The following is a 23,118-nucleotide window of genomic DNA, read 5'->3' on the forward strand; positions in this document are numbered from 1 at the left end:
CCCCAGGAAGCACGCAGAAAACAAACTCACCCCCAGAGACAGCAGCGCCCTCAGAGGCCTCGGGTCTGGGCACTGAGACGCCACGGCGCCTGCTGAGACGCGGGAAGAACGGCGATGTTCGGGAGAAAGTCCCCCCGGGGCCTCTGCCTTCAGCACCAGCTGTGGGGGCAGGGGCGTTCCCCTTCTCACCACACACATGTGTGTGCACACACAGGGCCATATGTATACATGAACACAACATACACATACACACACAGCCGGACACACATACAGACGCACACACCCATACACATTTGCACACTCATGCATACACATGCAGACACTACATGTGCAAACACAAATACACGTATTATATACACATGCATGCAAATACACATACACACTGCATACACATGCACACAGCTATACCCATATGCTCACTCACATAAACACATAGGCATATGCATACAAACACATACTTATAAACACAAACACGTATATCACCTATACCCACATGCAAACGCACATGCATACACATATGCATGAACACACAAACACATGCACTCAACGTATAGACGCGCACACACGCGGGGCCTCCCATTACGGGGTCTGTGCCAGACCACGGCCCCTGGCAGAGGCAACGGGAAAAGCCAGGAGAAATGCCATGAAGCGATGCCTGGCTCCCAGGGACAGCACGGAGTGTTTCCCTCAGCTCTCGGTGGTTCCGAACAGGTCTGCCCAGGCCGGGCTCCTACCGGATGGTCTGCCCAGGCCGGGCTCCTACCGGATGGTCTGCCCAGGCCCGGCTCCTACGGGATGGTCTGCCCAGGCCCGGCTCCTACGGGATGGCCTGCCCAGGCCCGGCTCCTACGGGATGGTCTGCCCAGGCCCAGCTCCTAAGAGATGGTCTGCCCAGGCCTGGCTCCTACGGGATGGCCTGCCCAGGCCCGGCTCCTACGGGATGGTCTGCCCAGGCCCGGCTCCTAAGGGATGGCCGGGCCACTTCCCCGGGGGAGACCCCGGCCTCCTGGCTCCTGAGCTGAAGCCACTGCAGTCCTCCCAGTCCTACCCGGCCCGGACTGGGTGGCCCGGCCGTCCTTCAGAGGCCACGGCCGGGCTGCTGGTGGACCATCGCAGGCCGGGAGGCCTGATGCGGCATCACACGCCAGGGGCCCCGGCTGCTCTTCCTGAAAAGATGGGCGCCATCTTGGAAGATCAGACTAAAAATACCCCTGGCCTCTCAGAGTCGGTTTACAAAAATAATTACATTTTCTTGAAAAAAAAAAAAAAAAGATTATAGGCAAGTATGTGTCCAGCTATATTTAGCTCCTACTCAACGTTGCTAATTCTTTCTCACAAGAACCATCGCAGACTTTTCTTAAAGCCGCCCCACTCCCTATGAGTAATGGTGCTCTGACTTGGCACAGGGCAGGACGGGGGCCACACAACCTTCTGTGACCCGTGGGGGCCGGGTGTTCCCAGAGGCACAGACCCGAGAAACACGGGGCTCCTGGGGGAGGGAGCAGCGCAGCCATCCCCAGGTGCAGCTCCGCACACATCCGGGGCCCGCCCCCACATGCCAGAACCCGTCCCAGACTCGGGGGCCACGGAGAACACCCAACAGGGACTGCTGCCCTGCAAGGGCCTTCGACCCAGCGAGGAGGAGGTCCCGGCCGAAGGGTATCCCCGAAACGAAATGTCCATAGCCAACATCTCCGCTCCGTGACTCTGGCCTTCTCTGGAAAAACGGCCAGCAGGTGTGCCTAAGTCCAGGGTCTGGTGTGAGATCATCCCAGATTATCCGGGTGGACGTTAAACCAAGGACAGTTGACAGTTTACTTTGTATTAAGTATATTGTTACTGATTTCAGAGCAGAAGGGAGAGGGAGAGAAACATCAACCAAGAGAATCTTTGAGGTAGTTACCTCCCTAAAGGAGAAGCTGCTGGGAAGCTTCAATGTCTGCCAAGGCCCCTGCAGTAGGCCTGACGCACAATAGGGGCCCAGAAATGGTGGCGCACAGTGGGGGCACAGAAATGGCGGCACACAGTGGGGGCACAGAAATAGCGGCCCGCCCGTGACCCGTAGGTTCACAGCAACATCATTCACAATCGCCCAAAGGCAGAAGCAGCCAAGCCCGCGTCACGGGACGCACGGACAAACAGGAGGCGGTCCACCCGCAGCGTGGAACATCACTCAGCCTGGAAAAGGAAGGGATGCCTGGCACACGGGTGGACGGGGCCTGGAGGGCACGCTGGGGGAGTTCAGCCGGGTGCCAGAGGACACACACGGTATGACCCCACTTCTCCTGGGAGCCGAGGAGTCAAACCCTCGGAGACAGGAAGTAGGTGGTGGGTGTGAGCTGTGTGTGTGTTGGGGGGTGGGGAGGGTAGTTCAAGGTTAAGGGGTCAGCTCCCATTTGTGACGATAAAAGGTTCTGGAGATGATGGATGGCGGTGATGGGACCAGAACAACGCGAATGTACACCGGAAAGTGGTTACAACGGCCGGTTCTCCGTTCTGTGTGGCTGACCACTCTAAATAAGACAATTCCAGCGGCACATGCGTACCGCCGTGAGAATCACGGAGGTGACACGCACAGAGGCCGTGGCGCACAGTGGGCCCTCAAGCAATGGTTCCTTTGACTGTGAAACCGAGGACAGAGGGGGTGCTTGTTTAGTAAAGTGCAAGGAGTTGGGAGAAAAGGGAGCCCTCGGCCGAAAGCACTGGTTAAACTCGGCCCCTCCCCTGCCATGCCTCACCTCTTATTCAAAAGGCGACCAGATTTATGAAACCGTCCCAGCCGCCCCTGCCTCTGCAGCCAGTGACTCCGTTTCGGCATTAACCTCCTTTGAGGAGCCCCAGCCCTCAGATCCCTTACGCTGAAATCATAAAGTGCGGGCCTTCTTACTGTCCGGGCGCAGCCAGCCGGCACAGCTCTGCGATCCACTAGCTCATCCGAGCGCGCTCGCACGCGCGCGCTCTCTCTCTCTCTCTCTCTCTCTCTCTCTCTCTCCCGGCTACTCTCACTCACCCAGCCAGGCAGGCCAGCGGCAGGGCAGCCTATGAGCCAGGAAGCCTGGGGAGGAGCAGGCTGTGGTCCCCAGACCCAAAAAGTCCTGAGTTCAGATCCCACCTCTGCCACCTACCAGCTGTGGCAAAGGTGGGATACGAACTCGGGTCACACCACCCCTCTGGTCTTCTCACCCAGGAACTATAGGAGGGTGCCTCCTAAGAGAGAAGCTGCTGGGAAGTTTCAATGTCTGCCAAGGCCCCTGCAGAAGGCCTGACACACAGTGGGGGCACAGAAATAGTGGCGCACACTGGGGGCACAGAAACAGTGGCCCGCCCTGGAAGCAGCTGCACCACCTTACGCTCACGAGGATACTGGAGCTCAGAGAGGCCCCAGTGTGCCCTGCGTCCCGCAGCACACAAGCAGCGGACCGAGGAGGGGCCTCGGGCCTGCCTGGCCCCAGAGTCCCGCTCACAGCTGTCCCCTCCGGCTCCCCGGGGGGCTGCACGGCGGCTCCGATGCAGGCAGCAGCGATGCGGCTTGCGCTGGGAGACCGGACCCCATTCAGAAACGGGCCTGGGCAGGCGGGTCCCCCAGGTCTCCCTCCATCACCAGCTGTCCTGGTGCCCCATCCTGGGCCAGACACAGGGGTCGGAAAGAAGCTCCGTGGGGTCCTGCCCTCGAGGAGGTCCCGGAGGGGCGCTGCACAGCAGACACGAGGTGCACCTCCCATGGTGGCGTGCGTGACTGAGGACACACGGGAAGATTTGGGAGGAGTCGGGGTGCACGGAGTTTCCTGCTGGGGAAATGGAGGCTGGGGCAGAGGGTGGGGCAGGCTTCTCCCAGGGTGCGGGTCAGCGACAGAGACGGATGTGGGAGCTTCTAGGAGGGGTGCCACTGACCCAACCGGCGCCCACCGGCCCCGTCTGGCCCCGGAGGTCTGCATTGTCGGCGACTGAAGGGGACACAGAGGGACTGACCCTCAGACCGCCTGAGGGGCGTTCTGATGGTGGAGAGGAGGCCTGGGGTTTGGGGAAAGACTTTCCCATCCTGTTGCTCTCCAGTTGGGTTTCCGGTAAGGTGAAACCTTAGGAAAGTAACCGCTTTTGGCGGAACAGTCCCGATTTTTAACAATTTGTACCCGCGGGACAAATTGTTAAAAATCGGGGCTGTCCCGCCAAAAGCGGGACGTCTGGTCAGCTTAGTTTCCGGGGTTTGGCTCGGGGACGGGGACTCGGCCGCTGGCCCCGCTCCAGCCCTCACTGGCCCACAAAAGTCCCCGTCGCCGTCTTCCCGGCGCTGGGCGGGCCCGGGAGACGCGGGTGGACGGCGAAAGCCCGGGAAGGTCATAGCCAGGTCCTCCGGGAGCACAGGAGGAGCGCACAGCTCTGTCCGTGCCCCTGGACGCAGCCTCTCTTCCCTGGAGGGAAGCCCCGCCATCGCCCCCGAGGCCTGAGGGGTCTGTCCCCGTTGGCGGGGGAACAGAATGTGCTTGTCTTTTCGAACCCGGGGCCGGGCCGGACGCGGAGGCTGTGAGCGGTGCATAGTTCACAAGCAAACCCGAGCAGTCTAAACCATGAAAGATCGTTTATCCAAACACAATCAGGGCTGGCCGAGGTCGCCCAGAAAACGGCGGGAAGGAGCCTTCGGGGGGCAGAGGCCGCTGTGTGGGGCTCCGCGGGCAGCCCGCCGCACCCCTGAGGGGCCTACAGCCGGCCCGGCCCTGGGAGTTACTGAATGACCAAGGGTGGGGCGGGGAGCCGGGGTGGGGGGGTGAGGGGTGTGTGTGACCACGGTGTGTGGTCGGTGGGGGTGGAAGCATCAACCATGATTTCCTCTCCTGCCAGGTTTCTTCTTACCCTTGGCAGCGAAGCTACCAGGTCACAGGAAGGCCGCTATTTCTGTGTCCCCCCTGTGCTCCACTATTTCTGTGCCCCCCACTGTGCGCCACTATTTCTGTGTCCCCCCTGTGCTCCACTATTTCTGTGCCCCCCACTGTGCGCCACTATTTCTGTGTCCCCCCTGTGCTCCACTATTTCTGTGCCCCCAGTGTGCGCCACTATTTCTGTGCCCCCAGTGTGCGCCACTATTTCTATGCCCCCACCGTGCGCCACTCTATCTGTGCCCCCACTGTGTGCCACTCTATCTGTGCCCCCACTGTGTGCCACTCTATCTGTGCCCCCACTGTGTGCCACTCTATCTGTGCCCCCACTGTGCGCCACTGTTTCTGTGCCCCCACTGTGCGCCACTGTTTCTGTGCCCCCACTGTGCGCCACTGTTTCTGTGCCCCCACTGTGCGCCACTATTTCTGTGCCCCCACTGTGCGCCACTGTTTCTGTGCCCCCACTGTGCGCCACTATTTCTGTGCCCCCACTGTGCGCCACTGTTTCTGTGCCCCCACTGTGCGCCACTATTTCTGTGCCCCCACTGTGCGCCACTGTTTCTGTGCCCCCACTGTGCGCCACTGTTTCTGTGCCCCCAGTGTGCGCCACTCTATCTGTGCCCCCAGTGTGCGCCACTGTTTCTGTGCCCCCACTGTGCGCCACTGTTTCTGTGCCCCCAGTGTGCGCCACTGTTTCTGTGCCCCCAGTGTGCGCCACTCTATCTGTGCCCCCACCGTGCGCCACTATTTCTGTGCCCCTACTGTGCCTCGGACACTGCTGATTACAGCTGCCAAGCACAGGAGCCCTGATGGCCGGGGGCCTTCCTCCCCTCCGTTCACACTGAGAAAACCTCCCCGACAGGAGGCTGTCAGAGAGATGGCGGCCACGTCGCCCTTGCAGCACGCGACACTCCAGGCTTTTCAATCCCAGCGTCCTCCTCCCTGCCCCGCCCCCCCCCTTCGCCGCTGCGGCCCCGCGTGCTGGTGACCGGCTGCGGCCATCCATGTGCTGGCGGGCCGGTCCGTGGGCCCTCCGTGCGGGGATGATGAGCGGGGAGGGCTCGCTCCCCAGGCCGGAAAACGGAGGCCTGAAGGCAGGGAGTGGCGAGCCGAGGCCACAGGGCCACGCCCGTGCCCGGGAGAACAGGAACCAAGCGTGGCCCGTGGCCGGAGCGTCCGAGACACCTGTGGCGCTCCTGCCCACAGTGTCCGCCACGGCTCTCCTGTCCCACGGGAACGGATCCATGCCCCCAGCCTCGCAAGGACACGGGTGGGCACAGAATGTCTCACATCGAGGCCGCACGGACACGTGTCGCAGCTGCAGACGACAGAGCTGAGGGCCCCGGCGGCTGAGCACGGGCGTGAGGCTCCTCAGGGCAAACGCTCTCTGCTGCCCAGTCCGGCTGCACGTGTCCTGCAGCCTCAGAATGAACGGCGGGAGGCAGTGTGGCCCAGTGGCCAGAGCCTGAGGGGTGTGATCCAGGCCAGCTCAGCCGTACACGGCATGTGGCCTCCGTTTCCCTGTCTGGATAACGCAGGGGGTGGATGAGATGGCCCCTCCGGGACCCCCGATCCTACATCGTCCAAGCTTCACACAAGCCTCCGGCCACCGAGGGGAGCCGAGTCCCGGGCCCCTGGGCTCCCCGCGGAGGGTGCCAGCTGCCCCTGCCGCGTCCGGCGCCCTTTCCGGCCGCGGGGCCCGGGGCCTCGCCCGGGTGCCGGCGGCCAATGCCGGCCATTCACAGCCACTCCCCGCTCTGCCGGGCCGCATCCAGGCTGCATTAAAAATTAATTACACATGCTATTTTACTGCCAGTGCATAATGTAATGAGCACCAGCTGTGCTAAACAGCCAAGCTCCTTTTTAAGACAGCTATAAAAAAAAATAAAATAAAAAAAAAAAGGAAGAAAGAAATAAAGAAAAAAAAGAAAGAAACGGCACTTCCAAAGGCCTCTCCTGTCAGAGCAGGAAAGGCAGCCACATCTTGTACGGGTTTGGACAGAACCCTTTGATTTGGCTCTGCCTGCAGAGGGCTGCAGGCCGGCTCGCAGAGGCCTGGGGTCTGGCCCCGCTGCAGGTCTCCGTCTGGACATGGTCGCTGGGAACCCTTTTATCTAAGGACAGTGACACTGGTAGGTGCCCCCACCCCCCGCTGGGCAGCGTCAGCCTCTCCCCCACCCCCCACCCCCTTCCCCCCTGCTCCCCAGCAACCTCAGCCCCAGCCCCCACTGGCGCTGGAGATGTGACTTCAGGCAGCCAGAGAGGGGACTTTCTGGGGGTTCACCCACACCCTGGGGCTCTGGGCCACCTCCCCAGCCCGGAGAGGGGCCCCTCCACCCTGGGGGCCGGCCGTGTGGCTCTCCACGGCTCCTCCCAGCACTTTCTCCCATCGTGGTCAGGGCCGGTGTGGCCTCCGGAGCAGACACCGGGGCAGCATCATTTATCCAAACACAATCAGGGCTGGCCGAGGTCGCCCAGAAAACGGCGGGAAGGAGCCTTCGGGGGGCAGAGGCCGCTGTGTGGAGGCCCCGCGGGGCGGCGTCTGCTGGACCCGCGGCCCTCTGGGGGTGCAGGCGTCACACAGCGTACGAGTGACCCTAAACGTTTAATAAGTCCCCGGAGAGCCCTCCTTCTAGCCCCGTGGGCCTGAGGCCTGGCTGGCCGGGGGAGACCCAACTGACTACAAACACGACTGCAAAGGGCGGCGCAGGAGCATGTCTCGAACCTTCCCCCCCGCCCCCCCCCCCCCCGGGCGTGCTTCCGTCCGCACGCGCTCACCCACACTCACTCCTCTTCCTCTTCGCCCCATACTCACCCCTCCCTCCAGAGTCTCCGTGGAGGCTCTCACTCCCCCTGGGGCACCTCTGCACCCCTGCACCGGCGGAGGCAGCGACCTGTGGCTGCCCACCGACGACGGACGCCCCGGTGCTGATCAAACCCAGTCGGGCCGGAGTGCCACTGCCGCTCGGCCCTGGTTCTGGGATGAAATGTGCAAAGCACAGGCCCTCTCATTAACACAAGCTCCCCGAAAGAAGGCCCGGTTCCAGACAGACTGCATTAACTGCACCGAAGCGTCCACAGCGGGGAGTGGGGGGGGGGGGGTCCGGTCCACGGCGCCCCCCTGGACGGCCCGGTTTTAAAAACCTACACACCCCGAACCCTGGGGTGGAGCAGGAGGGGGAAGCGGCGGGTTCTACGGGTAAACCCGCCTGTGTGCGTCCAGGTGTTACCTTCTGCCTTTACGGTCCCTTTAGCTAAGGTGACCAGACGTCCCGCTTTTGGCGGGACAGTCCCTATTGTTAATAATTTGTCCCGTATCCCTCGGTGTTTTTATTTTTATTATTTCTTTATTTTTTAAAAAAATATATATTTTATTGATTTTTTTTTACAGAGATGAAGGGAGAGAGCTGGAAACATCGATGAAAGAGAAACATCGACCAGCTGCCTCTTGCACACCCCCTACCGGGGATGTGCCGGCAACCAACGTACATGCCCTTGACCGGGAATCGAACCTGGGACCCTCCAGTCTGCAGACAGATGCTCTACCGCTGAGCCAAACCAGTTTCAGCCCCTCAGCGTTTTTAAAAAGCCCTGATTTTTGGAAAGTGTTTGTCCCGCGTCCCACGGCGTTTTAAAAACAGTCCCGATTTTTTTAAAAAATCGGGACTGTTTTTAATACGCCGTGGGACGCGGGACAAATTGTTAAAAATCGGGACTATCCCGCCCCAAAGCGGGACGTCTGGCCACCTTACCTTTAGCCCAAGCCAAGAAACCCCAGCCTGGTTGCACAGCACGGCAAGCACACTCCCGGTAGGAAAGCCGGTGGAATTGAACTTGACGGGATGGTATCAGCAGCTACCCCATGACAGCCGCTGACTCCTCCTTCCGAACCCAGACACGCCCACCGCCCGAGCTGGGGTCCGGGGTGGTCTCGCGTGCGACCTTGAGCCCCACCACCCTCCCGTAGGAATCGGCGTGGCTGCTGACCATCGCCGGCCTCTCCAGAGGCAGCCACGCCTCTCGCTTCCTCTCTGCCTCCCCAGGCTGGCGCGGGGTCCGCCTCTCAGGACGGAGACTCGGGGTCCGGCCTGAAGGAAGAGGCCCCGCGGACGGTGCCGCGCCCCGAAGCCCACCTGCTCCCGCCTGAGTCACGAGGTCAAAGGGTTCGGCACGGGGCCCGGTTCTCAACTCCTGACCTCCCGTGTTTCCCCGAAAACAAGACATCCTCTGAAAATAAGACCTAGCGCACGGAAAGATAAGACAACCTCCGAAAATAAGACCTAGCGCACGGAAAGATAAGACAACCTCCGAAAATAAGACCTAGCGCACGAAAAGATAAGACATCCCCTGAAAATAAGACCTAGCGCGTGGAAAGATAAGACATCCCCTGAAAATAAGACCTAGCGCAACTTTGGGAGAAAAAAAAATAGAAGACACTGTCTTATTTTCGGGGAAACAGGGTATGACCTCACGCGATCCTCAGAACAGTCCTTCACAGCACACACCGCCCCGTGCGGGTGGGGAAACGGGGGGAGGGGCTGGAAATGACTTCTCCTCGGTCACACGGCCATGCGGCACAGAGCGGCCTTCACCAGGGGACGGACACCCTGGAGTGTCTGCCTCTGAATCACAGAGGTGCTGGGTGCAGGCCACGGCCCAGGGGTTCTCAAACTCAGCCCTGAGCCGCCCGCCCCTGCCCCAGGCCCGTCACCCACGGTCACTCTGTAGCTGGACGGACTCAGGGGTCCATTTCAGAGATCGGTATAAGGAGCCCCGTTTTTTAACTGCAACATGGGTATCACAGACAGGCGGGGCGTCCCCCAAAAATGCAGAAACACACTTTGAATCATTATAAAGGTAATAAAATACATTTCACTTTCAAAATTGAGCTATCAGCTCTTAAAGTATGTTTACATTTTGAGGGGACACCCTGTATATGTATGTGTGTACACACACACACATAGAAGCCCAGTACATGAAATTCGTGCATGGAGGGGGGGGGGTAATCCCTCAGCCCTGCCTGCACACTCTCCAATCTGGGACCCCTCAGGGGATGTCCAACTGCCAGTTTAGGCCCGATCCCTCTCACAATCCAGGACTGCTGGCTCCCAACTGCTCACCTGCCTGCCTGCCTGCCTGATTGCCCCTAACCACTTCTACCTGCCAGCCTGATTGATGTCTAACTGCTCCCCTACTTGACCAATCACCCCCAACTGCAAGCCTGGTCCCCCCAACTGTCCTCCCTTGCCAACATGCCCCCCCCAACTGCCCTCCCCTGCAGTCCTGGCCCCCCCCAACTGCCCTCCCCTGCCATCCTGGTTGCCCCTAACTGCCCTACCCTTCAGGTCTGGTTGCCCCTAACTGCCCTCACCCACTGGCCATCTTGTGGTGGCCATGTTTGACCACGTGGGGGTGGCCATCTTGTGTGAGGGTGTGATGGTCAATTTGCATAGTACCTCTTCCTTAGAAGGAGAAAATGAGGCTCAGAGTGGGGGGTGGGGCAGGGGGTCACGTGCTCAAGGTCACCAGTCAGGTACAGGAAGGGCCAGGACCACAGCCTAAACCGCCTGACTCCACAGGCGGCCTGGACACGTCCCCGCGTGGAATTTCTCAGGGAAACCTTCCTTTCCCAGGAGCGCCTGGACCCCGCTGGGTCAGAAAGCAAGTCCCTGCCCCCACCCTGACCACCAGAAGGGGGTCTGTGTTGGGGTCCTAGGAGGCGGGCCTTGTGGGGTGCCACCAGCCTGAGAGGCGCACAGCACCCCATCTGTGTGGTCTTCTCCCCCGTCAATCACCCCCTCCTATCGAGAGCTGCGAGCGTGTCTAGGGGCGGGCCGTTCACCCGTGCGAGACGCGGTCACACGGGGTTTCCGTGCTAACTTGGAGATAGAGGCTCGGTGCGTCCAGATCCAGAAAGGGACGAGGCCGAGTGCGAACGGCGTCCTTCCCACCTGCGGAGCGGCCTGCCCCGCCTCCCGGGGACCGGGGGCGCCGTGGCTCCAGTGCAGCTGCTCACCAACGGGCACTGGACCCACTGAAGCCGACAGCCGGGGCGCGGGCAGGAGCTGCGGAGGGACAGGCGCCACCGGAGCAGGGAGCCGCGGGCTGAGACTCCCCGGGAAATCCGGGGTGCGGCCTGGCGCAGCTGATGCACGGGGGACAGTGCTACCCTGTTTCCCCGAAAACAAGACCGTGTCTTATATTAATGTTTGCTCCCAGAGATGCGCTAGGTCTTATTTTCAGGGGATGTCTTATTTTTCCATGGAGAAGAATACGGTACACATTTACTGTTAAATGAAAATAAAGGAAATTTATTACCTGTATACGGTACGGTAGTACGGTAGTTGTCAACACAAACCAGACAAACTGTGAATCCTACAGTATCAAGGATTTACTCATTTATTCAATGACAATCATGTCATCATCTTCTGGAACATCATCATAACAATCCAACTCCTGAATTTCCTGGTGAATTTCTTGTGACTCCATTTCTTTCAGAATCAGTGGACCAAATCTCTCATGTTTAGCCTGGGGGGGGGGGTTATTTTCGGGGGGATGCCTTATATTTCACTCAGAAGGAAACCTGTAAGTAGGTCTTATTTTCGGGGAAACACGGTAGGAATCGGGGTGGAGTGCTGGAGACTGAGAGCGGCCCCTGGGGGTCAGGAGGGGAGGTCCCAGGGACCCCACACACAGACACCACGCTGCCAGCAAGTGTGGGGGCTACTCCGGTCTCTGAGTCCTCAGAGCATCAAGCTATACCACCCAAGAAGGCCTCAGACGGAGGAGGCCACGGACGAAACCGGTGTGGCTCAGTGGATAGAGCGTCGGCCTGCGGACGGAAGGGTCCTGGGTTCGATTCCGGTCAAGGGGCATGTGCCTTGGTTGCAGGCACATCCCCAGGTTGGAGGTATGCAGGAGGCAGCTGATCGATGATTCTCTCTCATCGATGTTTCTAGCTCTCTATCCCTCTCTCTTCCTCTCTGTAAAAAAATCAATAAAATATATATTAAAAAAAAAAAAAAAAGAGGAGGCCACTCCACAGGATCAAATCCCACCTCTGCTCCTCCATCCCCTTTCAGGGGTCCTTACAGGGGGACAGGCCCCTTCCTGCACCTCCACCACCACCAGACTACACACAGCGGGAGAGAGGGCAGGGACCCTCGCCTGACTCTGCCTGGGCTGCACAGTGTCTACAAAGTAGTGTGTATCAGACCCTGGTACCCAAACATGGCCTCCTGTGGAGGAATGGATGAGTGAATGAGTGAATGAGTGAATGAATGAATGAGAGCGGAGAGCCCTCGATGTCTCTGAGCCTCGTTCTCTCACCTGCAACGTGGGAGATAACCTATCTAAGGTTGCTGTGAGGATTCCATTCACGAATGTACGCAGCATGCCCAGCACAAGGCGGCAGCAGGAGGCCTCAGTCCTCACCCTCACAGGGAGGCAGGCGGCCCGGTGGCTGCGAGCAGGTGTGAGAGGAGCATCCCCTGACGCAGGCAGAGGCGTGGGCCTCGGCGGGAAGAGGGCGGACCTGGCAGGAGGCATCCTGCTGACAGACCCCAGGCCCCCAGCTCGGCCCAGCCTCCCCAGCGGAGACTTGACGTCCCCGTCTGCGCGATGGGGACGGAGCCGCTCCCGCACGGCCCAGCTGCTTCTCGGGAGGGCTGGCGCCAGCAGAGGGTTCGGCAGAGCCCCGAGCACCAAGGAGACGGTGTGCCTGCCCCCCAGGACGTGACGGAGTCCGGTCACACACATCTGCTGATCTCCGATAGCTCGCACTCCCTGCCCCGCCCACAGGGGCCGCAGGGCCCGCAGCGCTGATCACAGGAAGCCGCGGGAGCAGCCCAGACCCTGGCACCCACCCAGCGAGCGGGGACCACGGCCCAGACCTACCGGCTGGGACAGGAGCCCCCATCACCCTGGACCCCAGGCCGCGTGACGTCTATGCGAACCCCTCCCAGGCGAGGCTTCTTTGGACATTCAAGCCATAGCCCAGGCCCTACGATGCCAGCACATGTCAGAGGGGCTGCTGGGAAGGCGACCTCACCAGCAGCAAGGCCCAGCGAGCCCTTGGCCCTGGAGCTGGGCCGTCTGCGGCCTTCCACAGAGATGAGGCTCCCGCTGGACTCCTCCCTGGGAACGGCTTCACCGACACGCAAACCCGGCCCCACAAATACCGCCTTCCTTCCACCACCCACGTCCAGAGAAACCCGCCCGTGTCCCCGCTCCGCGCCCACCCTCCCCTCTCCTGCCTGGAGACCGGCCAGCAGGTGCGCCCACCACCTGGGCGTGTGGGCATTGGGCTCCTGTGGCCGCCCTGTGCCTGCCGCACACCAGGCCGGCGGCCGAGGAGCCCCCCAGCCCGAGGGGCACAGCACAAGGCACACACGCCAGGCCCAGGCCACAGCAGGAGGCAGGAGGCGGCGCTCTGTATGGGGACGGGGGGGGGGGGGGGGGGGAGGGGTTGTCATGGCAGCCAGGGTGAGTCATCTCACTGCCCCTGCGGGCCCATCTGTAAGACAGCAGCCTCGTCCACCGAAAGCCGGCGCACAGTAGGCGCTCAGCCCCTCAGTAAGCACACGGCCCTGCCCCAGCCCCTTCACCCCTCCCCCAACAACCCCCCCGCCCCCCGAAAGTCTCCTTTAAAGTGTTTTTTCCCCTCGAAGCCAATGGGCAACACATTCTCACGGAGAGAAACGCACTCGGCAACGTACACAGACAGCCACCACGGAATCCTGCTGGCTGTGTCTGGGGTGGGGGGGGCCTCGGGGAGGAGGGCGGGTATGGGGAGGGGCGGGGAAGGGGCCGGCAGTGGCAAGGGCAGGAGGGAACCTCAGATGTTACCCGTTATCCAATTAAGCGTTAGCTAAACAGCCCAGAGAGATGGAACTGGGAGGCTGGCAGTGCATTCTGGGAGACTCTCAGGATGGGCGGAGGCAGGCGTGGGGACCTCCTGACCCACGGGGACCAGGCCCCGGTGCTCCGTTCTGTCCGCATCCTTCACCACGTCCCCTGCAGGCCCCCATCCCCACCCGAAAGTGCCTTTTGGGGCAGGGAGAGGCTGCACGCCCCCCCCCCCCCGGGTCCCCACCTCGCCCCGGCCCAGCCCGGAGAGGTGGCAGCGGCTAGCTCTGCCGGGTGCACCCCGCGCCCCCGCCCCCCGGGAGCCCGCCCCCGGCCCCGCGGCGTCCGTTACCTGACCACTGACACTGACATCCAAAGGGAGCCTCCGCGGGCCCCTCGCCCTGAGTCCCGTCGCCCGAGCCCGGGCGCGCGCTGCAGCACGGCAGGGGGAAGCAGGGCAGAGCGCCCAAGGCGCGCAGAGGTGAGGTGATGACGGATGCGTGAGGGTGGGAGGAGGAGGCAGCTATGGGGGCCATCGCGGGCAGCTGGGCAGGCCTGCACGGCCCTGGAGAAAAAACAATAGAAAAGACTGGTCAGTCGGGCCCTGGACAGGACACGGGGCTCGGGGTGCAGGACGGGGGCCCGGGGTGCCAGGCCCTGCGGGGGAGACTGCGGGCACAGGCTGGGGCCTGGGGGTGCTCCCGCCACAGCTGCCGGGCTGGGCTGTCTCAGGGCCGGGCTCCCATCCCCGAGGGCTGAGGCAGGGAGCTGTCCGGGTGCCCACTCCCAGGTAGGTCCCCCTATGGGGGGGGGGCGTCTAAAGTGCTGGGGAGCCGGCTCCATGGGGCATCTGCTCCCATACCTCTGGGCCACCCCCCTCCGGGGAACTCCAGGCCCCGCGCGCTCCGCCGGGACGGCTGTCTGTACAGGCCCGGCCTCCCCCGTCCACCTCGGGCACCGGGCGCCCGTTAGCCTCCAGCCTGGCGAGCGGCCAGCGGGTGCCGCCCTGCAGCCCCAGGCCCTCCTCTGCACCCCACGCCCCAGGCCTCTCCGAGGCTTCAGACGCCCCCATAGAGCCCTGCCTGGCACCGCCCAGCCCCCCTCCGCACTCCCGCCCCTCCCCGGCCCGACCGCCAGGACGCGGGGCCGGGGCCTGCCCGCCCCGGGGGCCTGCCCGCCCCGGCTGCCCGGCATGGCCTGCGTCTGATTTGGCCGTTTATCTTAAACGGCAGAGAGACCACCAGGGCAAAACATTTGTGTGAAGCCCTTGCCAAAACCACAAGTGAAGAAGCCCAAATTCCCTGGGTAAATAGCTGAGCGGGGAAGCATCAGAGAGACAAAAAGGAAAAACGTCAACAAGACGACAGGCCGCGGGGCCCGGGGCCGGCTCCCCGCCCCACGCAGGTCTGCAGGGGGCGTGTGCCCACCCCACGACCCCACTGGGGACCGGCCATCCAGAGGGCCACCGGGCTCTGCAAGCCGGCTGGGAGCCAGGAGCCACAGCGCTCGCCGCCAGCGAGCTTCCCAACATGCCCTGGGGTGAGGCCTACGATACCCATTGCACAGACCCCGAAACTGAGGACCTGGGCCCAGAAGGCTGTACACTAAGGTGACCAGACATCCCGCTTTTGGTGGGACAGTCCCGATTTTTAACAATTTGCCCCAAGTACCGAGGCGTTTTAAAAAAAAGTCCCAGTCCTGACCCGCCTGCAGAGGAGGCCTGCTGGGGGCGGAGGGGGTCCCTGCTGGAGCAGTATAAGCCTGCCCACGGGTGCGACTCCAGAAGTCCTGGGTCCAAGCGAGGGCCAAAGCCCAAGGTGCTGAGAGGAGCCACCTACTGTGTGCTCCCATGTGCAGGGAGGCTCCGGGGCAGGCAAACCCGGAGAGAGCCCTGGGGGAGGGGCGGGGAGGGGAGAGAGAGGGCCTGCTTTCGGAGGAATGAAAACGTTCTGGCATTAGGTCGTGGTGACGGCTGCCCAACACTGTGACCACACTCAAAACCATGACCTGTCCCCCTTGCAAGGGTTAAAACGGTGAATCTTTTTTTATGTGAATCTCATCTCCATTTCCTTTTCAAGCCTGTCTCTGGCTTCACTGCCCAGCCCAGGCCACCTCCCAGCTCTGGTTCCTCCTCCAGGAGTGCGTGTCTGCCCTCACAGGCGCGGCCAGCGCCCTGCCCGTGTGGTTCGGGGGTGGAGCCTCGGCCTGCGGGCCAGGAGGTCACAGTTCGATTCCCGGCTGGGGCACATGTTCCGGTTTCAGGCTCAGGCCCCAGCATGGGGCATGCAGGAGGCAGCCGGTCAATGATGTTTCTCTCTCATCCATGTTTCTCTCTCTCTCTCTCTCAATTCCTCCCCCTTCCTCTCTCTCTGAAAATCAATAGAAAACATAATTTAAAAAAAAATAAAGTGCAGCCCTAACCGATTTGGCTCAGTGGATAGAACGCCGGCCTGCGGATCAAGAGGTCCCAGGTTGGATTCCGGTCAAGGGCATGTACCTCGGTTGTGGGCACAGCCCCAGTGGGGGGCGGTGCAGGAGGCAGCTGATGGATGTTTCTCTCTCATCCATGTTTCTGATTCTCTATTCCTCTCCCTTCCTCTTTCTCTAAAAATCGATCGTTTAAAAAAATAAAGTGCAGAACCCCTGACAGAGCGCTCAGGCCCTGTGACCAGGCCTGGAGCTCGGGGAGAGGCGGCCCCGGAGCCCGAGGCCTGGGTTCTGATCTCCCCTCCGCCGTTCCTCTCCCCTCCGCCATTTCCTGGGTGAGTCACTCCTCAGACTCCGCCTTTGAGGGACAGTCTGGACACGCGGGGCCTGAGCAGAGCTTCTGGGAGACACGCAATCACTGGTCCCCCTGCTCGTTTACACTATGTATTTACTCATTGTTTCGTTCATTCCTCTCTTTTCCTTTCTGGACCTCCTCCCTCCCTCCGCTCCCCGCGGAAAGGCACCCGGAGGAGCCCTGCGGGCGCCCCTGCACGAAACAATGTCTGCGGCGGCTCGGGGGCGCCCTGGCACCGGCCCAGACGCACGTGTGCGGTGGTATGTGGCAGAGGGACGCCGAGACGCCATCCCAGCTTTACGGGATCCGGGCGGCTTAAACATAAACCCCTGGCTGGCTGGCCCGCTTATCACGGGAGCTCACTTTCATTAGGGAAAGAGCAATCAACGGCGAATGCATCTATCCTCTCGTGGGGGCCGGCCGCCGCCCCAGGGAGCCAGTGACTGCACCGCCCTCTCGCACAGAGGAGGAAACCGAGGCTGGGGGCCCGGGACCACGGGGCCGTGGGCTTCGGACCCTCCCTCTGCGCATCCGCACACAGAGGTGCAAACACGCCCACGCCGGGGCCCCCACACGTGTCTGACTCCCCATCCGGGAGTGAGGTCCTTTTTAACCCATCATTCCAGGAAGGGGGGGGGGGGTAACCTGCTCTCCCTTCGGGAGAGGCCCTGCAGAGGGTGCGGCTTCCTTCCTCGCACATGCGCACTAGCCCAGCACACACACGCATGCACACACACACGCACATGCACACGCCCACCGGCGGCGTGGAGACACAAAAACCCTCCCGGGAGAGTCAGGGCCTGGTTCGGAGGGGAATGGGAGCCTTCCCCCAGGCTGCACCCTCGGGTGACGCCCCTCCCCCGTGGGTGGGAGGGGTGCGGACCCCCAGCCGGGAGACGGGCTCTGGAATACACTGTGCCCATGTGTATTTTTCTCCCTACCGGTGCCTTTCAACGGATAACATTTTTTTAAAAGCCAAGAGCTCCTCCTGAGAGTGCAAAAAACCAGCCGCAGGCCCCGGAGGGCGACAGACAGACAGACAGACAGCCGGGGAGCCAGCGCCCGTGGCGAGGGCCCCTGGCAAGGGAACCTGACAGCCCCCTCGCCCCTCCCCCCAACGCCAAGACATTAATTCTCACAAGTCGGGGAAAATTACTATGCATGAATGCAAAAAGCATGATCAGGAGTAATTAACATGGCTTCATATGCAAATTTTATTAATGCAGAAGTACAAAGTCATTATGCAAATGAAACTTACGTCAACTCTCTTGACAAATATTCATCGCGGAGGCTCAAGTTTCTCCCTCTTTATTTATTTAATTTTTCCTCTCCCCCCCCCCTTTTTTTTTTCCTGAGTCTTATCATTTTTTTTTAGAGGCCCAGGTAGTGCCGCCGCCGAGGGCCGTGTCGGCAGCAGCAAGCCACACGGACCCTGTGACAAGTTTGCAAAGTTGCATTTCAACCAGAGGAATTTATTCTTGCATCGTTGATTTTTTTTTTTTTTTTTTTTTTTGTAGTTGGCAGGTAAGCGACAGCTCATAGGAGAAGGGGAAAAAATAAAAAAAATAGAAAAGCGCTGGGCAGCCGGCAGCCAATCAAAACGCCAGAGCCCGTAATGAGGGCGATTGATGGCTGTTTGGCTTTTACTGCAGGGTAATGAGGAGGGGGAAAAATATGAATATTCATGAGGCTGTGCTCCTGCCTTTGATGATTAAAGAAATTTTTAATATTCAAATAAGCGCTTGCCAAGTGATTAACAAAGAACATGCACGCAGAAATATGGAAATGGGAGCCGGGGAAGATGTGAGAGCCGGAGCAGACTGCAGGAAAAGCCAGCCTCCAATTTCACAAACAAGATAGGCAGATAACCCAGTTAGCACGCGGGCAAATAAAAACATCTCTTTTGGATCGCTTCAATATTTTGCCAGCTACTTTGTCTTAAGGAGGATAAAAATGCTATGTATGAAGGGGGTGGGGCCGGCCGGGGGGGGGGGGGGGGAAAGGGAGAAATCACGGGAAGTCAAAGGCAGGGCTCACAGTGAAGGATCCTGATCCGAGTCCCAGCCCGCCTCCCCCCACCTGACGGGAGGGAAATCGGGACTCTCTTTCCGGTGTGCTAGGGCGAGGAAAGGGAGGGGAGCCAGCTCAGGCTTGGAAACCCAAGGCTGGCCAGTTTGGGGCGGTCATGTGTTGCTTCTGAGAGGGGACTGGAGGACGGGGAGAGAGAGAGAGAGAGAGAGAGAGAGAGAGAGAGAGAGAGAGAGAGAGAGAGAGAGAGAGAGAGAGACAGGTGTGACTCTCCAGCCTGAAGAGCTCGGCACCTCCCTGGCGGAAACACACACAGGAGGGGGTCCCGGGGGGAGGCAGAAGCACGTCCAGAAGCTAAAAGGACCCAGACTTTGGCGAGGGGCCTGGCCTGACCATCTCAGGGCCACCCGGGGGAACCAGCTGGCCCCAAACAGAGGGAGCCTCCATGGCCGCGGCCCAGGACCCCCCCTTTCCCAGCCCGGCATGTGCACAGGGAAGCACAGAATAACAGCACTCGCTGGCAAAACGACCCCGCGGTTAAAATGCGTCTCATTGGCAGCCGGTGGCATCCATTTTGGCAATTTCCTCTTTGAAAGGGGCGGAATGCCACCTCCAGTGAGACGGCTGGTACTCCCCAGACAGGGCCTGGCCCTCACCCGCCCTCCTCTCTCCTGCCCTTTGGGGAACAGGGGGCTGTAGGGGCAGGGCCCTGGCTGAGACAGACAGCAGGAACCCAGAGGAAGGATCCTAAGGCATCTTTGTTACTCAATTCCAAAGCAGCAAGGGTCCTGGCCTGGGGGGGGGGGGGGGGGGGGTGTCAAATAATACATTTCTTCCCTCCACCTTTTTCTTAGTTTTTAATTGCTAAGGTCCGGGAACCAGCAAAGCCTGGAACTTGCTTTTCGTCTCACTATAAATATATGTCATCATAATAAGACAAAGCAGCCAGGAATGCAAGCATTTACGCGAACCGCGGAAGTCACCGTGGAAACCTGTAAGCTAAGGGGGGGGATGTGGGGGGGGGCAGGTCCAGAGGGTACTGCATGGCTCAGCTCCTGGCACCAGGCATGTGGGGGACCAAAAAGTCCTCTGTGGGGAGCTAGGGCTCCCCAAGTCCCACTCCCCACCTCCAATGCCTCCGTCCAAATCAGGTGCCCGTCACCGGCCTCTGGGTCCCCAGCTGCCACGGGTTGGCATTTGGGGGTTCACGTGGAGGTGACCTTTGAAGGCGGAACCATGGGGAGGAGAAGTGGGTGGCACAGGGTTTGCACAGCTGCGTTTGAAGATTTCCTTTAGGCTGTTACATGGGAGACACGAAAACACGGTTCGAATCCACAGCCAGCCGGTACTGGGCTGCCTGCTGAGAACACAGCCCTTCCGGGGGCCCGAGCTGACGGGCTGCCCTCACCCCTGGGCCTGGCTGGGGGGGGGGGGGGGGGGGCAGAGGGAGGGCAGGGCTTCCACAGCGCCCACCTGAAGACCCCCATACCTGCCTTCCCGTCCCTCCTGGCACCTGAGCGCCCCCCCCCCCGGGCGCCTCCCCGCCCCCAGCTCCCTCCCCACCCACAGGCCCGCCCGCTCTGAGCTCTGTCAGGGGTGAGTCACCGCCTCCATGTGCTCCCCAGCCTGCTGTCACTGAATGCACCCCAGAAAAGGCAGAGGCGGGGCCAAGAACAATATGCCCCCAACACCCCCAAATCCGCCTTCCTCCTCCCACAAGGGCTGCGTCTCACGGAGAGAAGGGGTCCAGACCACCCCTTCACCGGGCCCCCACGCACAGGGGCCAACCCCAACCCCCTCAGGGTGCGGACCCAGGACCCCTTCCTGCAGCCGGGCCGGGGGTCGGTGGGGTTCCAGGTCCCCGTCCCCCTGTGGCCCTGCCCAGACAGGGGGCAGAGAGCACCCTGGGGCCTGCTGGGAGGAGGGCTGGGTCCGAGCCTCCTCCTGAACTCCTCAGGGGAAGTAGAGGAGCTGACCACTGCCACCCCGGAGCCAACCGTACAGCCAGTGGTCGGCAAACTCGCTAGTCCACATAGCCGAAGATCAACAGCAAGACAATGGACATTTCTTTGGAGAGCCGCGTTTTTTAAACTTAAACGTCTCCTAACGCCACTCCTTCCACATAGACTCACCCAGACCGTGGTGTTTTGTAGAAGAGCCACAGTCAAGGGGCCAAAGAGCTGCATGTGGCTCAAGAGCCGCAGTTTGCCGACCGCGGGACCACTGCTGGAATGCAAATGAACAGAACTCCCAAGCTCCAGCCGGACGCCGCGGCCTTTGACCCTGGCTTCGGGACCCCCTCTCCCCCAGGCACAGATCTGAGTCCTCGGGGGTGACCACAGCAGGCGGACCCCCAGAATCGCGGCCCTGATTCTGGAGCGTGGGCAGGCCTGGGGACAGCAGGTGAAACCACGTGTTTCTCTAGTTGGGGAACTGTGTGCATGCTTCTCTGTTACACAGACTATGCACATGTGCACACACGTACATGCACATGTGTCAGCAATGTGGGCACGGCACCGTGTGTGTCCCCGTCCCCACGAAGCTCCAGGGGCCACGGACAGGCGGGAGGGGACAGAGTCTCCCAGAGGCGCTGCCCCTCTTCCTGGCCTCCCGATCGGCGTCCGTCTCCGGCCTTCTGCCCTGACACAGCTTTGACACGCTCCTCCACTCATCGCCTCTCAGGCTGCATCGGGAGCCACACAAACCAACCTGCACCCCTCTTCCTGATGCGCACCCCCTTCCCCCCCCCACCCCCGACGAACAGCACGGCCTGCAAACGGAAGCAAAAAGCTGGATGCGCCATTGGGGCTCCAGCCGTGAAGAACTGGGGCCTGGCTGGGGTCAGGGACCTGTGGCCCCTTTTCAGGTGGGACTTAGTGGCCAGACCCCAATGACCGGCGTGGCCAGGCATCCACCCCTCAGCCATGTCCCCACCTCACAGTTGCATATGTGTGTGTGTGTGTGTGTGTGTGTGTGTGTGTGTGTGAGGGCGGGGAAGGACAGGGGCGGAGGAGCGGGGTGGAGAGGGCAGGGACCACAGTCAAGAGCGAAGTCTCACGTCACATCAGGAAAATAAACCAGAAGATGATTCCAGCGAACAGCACATGGCTCTTCCCCATCGGCATCCACGGGGCCTGGCCTCTGAGGAGGGAAGGACCTGGGACTGCCGAGGCCAGGTCCTCTCTGGGGCGTGTTTAACGCGGGAGAGGGGGGGTAGGGGGGGGGGGCTCAGGAAGCTGTGGTCTCAGGCCCACACGCTCAGCCGCCTGCACCAGAGAGCGTCCACCGAGGAGGGAGCCCGAACCCCGAGGACAGCAGAGAATTCGGGGAGGACACGCAGCCCCACCAATAAAGAGAACCCCGAGAAACCCAGACGCACAGCGCCCAGCGAGGAGGCGACAGCAGGGGGCGGGGATTACAACCCAGGGGCGGGGGGGGGGGGGGGGTGTCAGCCTCACCTCCTTTTTAAGATCAGTCCATGTCATTATACTGGGCAGGAGGGGGGCTGTCTCCCCACCCCCACCCCGGGACAGCAGGCTCCTTGGCGGCCAGCAGAATTGCCACCGGCTTAGCAGAAGGTGCAAAAAGAAAGCAGAAGAAATCAAACTGGCAAAAAGGGGGCCCTCTCGTAGCTTTAGTACGTGTCTTGTTTTCAGTTACAGTTAGTAGTGTTGTAGGCAGTGGGCCTCCCACAGTAAAAATAAACACACACCAGCTTCCCCTGGATTGTGTTGTTGGTTTGGTTTTGTTTTGTTTTATTTCTTTTTTTTTTCCTTTTCGTTTCTTTTTACCTCTTACTAACAGGGAGAGACTGTGGGGGCTCCATCACATAAGAGCATCTTTCTGTGGCCTCTCTCGGTGGCCACGCCACGTCTGAAAGGCCACTGCCCGGGGGCCTGCAATCCTCTGTAGGGAGGCAGGCGGCGTGGCAGCCACAGTCGGGAGCCCGCCTTCCCGCACAGGAGGCCTCTGCCTGCCGACGATCGCCCACATTCCCTCCGAGGCAGCAGCCTGGCCAGAGGCTCCTGCTTGTTTCCGGACGCCAGATCCACGTCCATCCCCTCACGCACCGACGCTGACGGGCCGTGGGTGCAGCAACAAGAATTTGTAAAAATTAACACTCGGCGGGATTCATGCAGCAAAGATGGTGAGCGCATTAGCGCTGCTCCTTCCTCCCGATGCAAAGATGCAAAATGCCTTGCTGACTGCTGCCGAGGTCTGCCTGCCGCGCCTCGCTCCGCGCTCGGTGTAATTAAAGGGGCCGTGCAGGGTCCTCCGTGGGAACAGTGTGTCCCTGCCGAGGGCGCCCCTGGGGAACCTGGGGGTCGCAGCACGCCGGCGCTGGGTTGCTGCCATTTTCTCGGTGTTTCTGACACAGTGTGCTGGGCTGGATTCGAGCACCCGCCCCACTTTTATTTGCCATTTATTTGTTTTGGGAAATCTTTAAAAATAATAATAATAATAATTTAATAAATAACCTGCACGCTCTCTCGGGTTGTCGTTCTCTGCCCAGCACCCCCCAGGACCATGCCTTGTCAGGCACCCCGAAACAAGGCGGTGGGCCAGAGGCCGAGGCAGGGACCCCCCCTG

At 60.9% G+C, this 23,118-nt stretch overlaps 1 protein-coding gene across 3 annotated transcripts in view; it reads right to left on the minus strand.

The window, feature by feature from the left end:
• Nucleotides 1–23,118, minus strand: part of BCL11B (BCL11 transcription factor B) — a 95,314-nt gene that overhangs the window by 42,324 nt on the left and 29,872 nt on the right. Inside the window, exon 1 of one of the 3 annotated variants that reach the window (XM_084885731.1) lies at nucleotides 12,201–12,604. The exons of 1 other annotated variant lie outside the window; for it this stretch is intronic. Coding sequence is in view for 1 of the 2 variants with exons in the window: in XM_084885729.1 (XP_084741855.1) it covers nucleotides 14,071–14,283 (213 nt within the window). In the remaining variant the exon portion in view is untranslated. Of the gene's footprint in view, nucleotides 1–12,200; nucleotides 12,605–14,070; nucleotides 14,284–23,118 lie in introns of those variants that run through there. One more of the 3 variants, XM_084885729.1, reaches the window with a different exon arrangement.

This window comes from Pipistrellus hanaki, assembly GCF_964339955.1.
Source record: "Pipistrellus hanaki genome assembly, chromosome: 1".
In the NCBI taxonomy this organism is placed as follows: domain Eukaryota; kingdom Metazoa; phylum Chordata; class Mammalia; order Chiroptera; family Vespertilionidae; genus Pipistrellus; species Pipistrellus hanaki.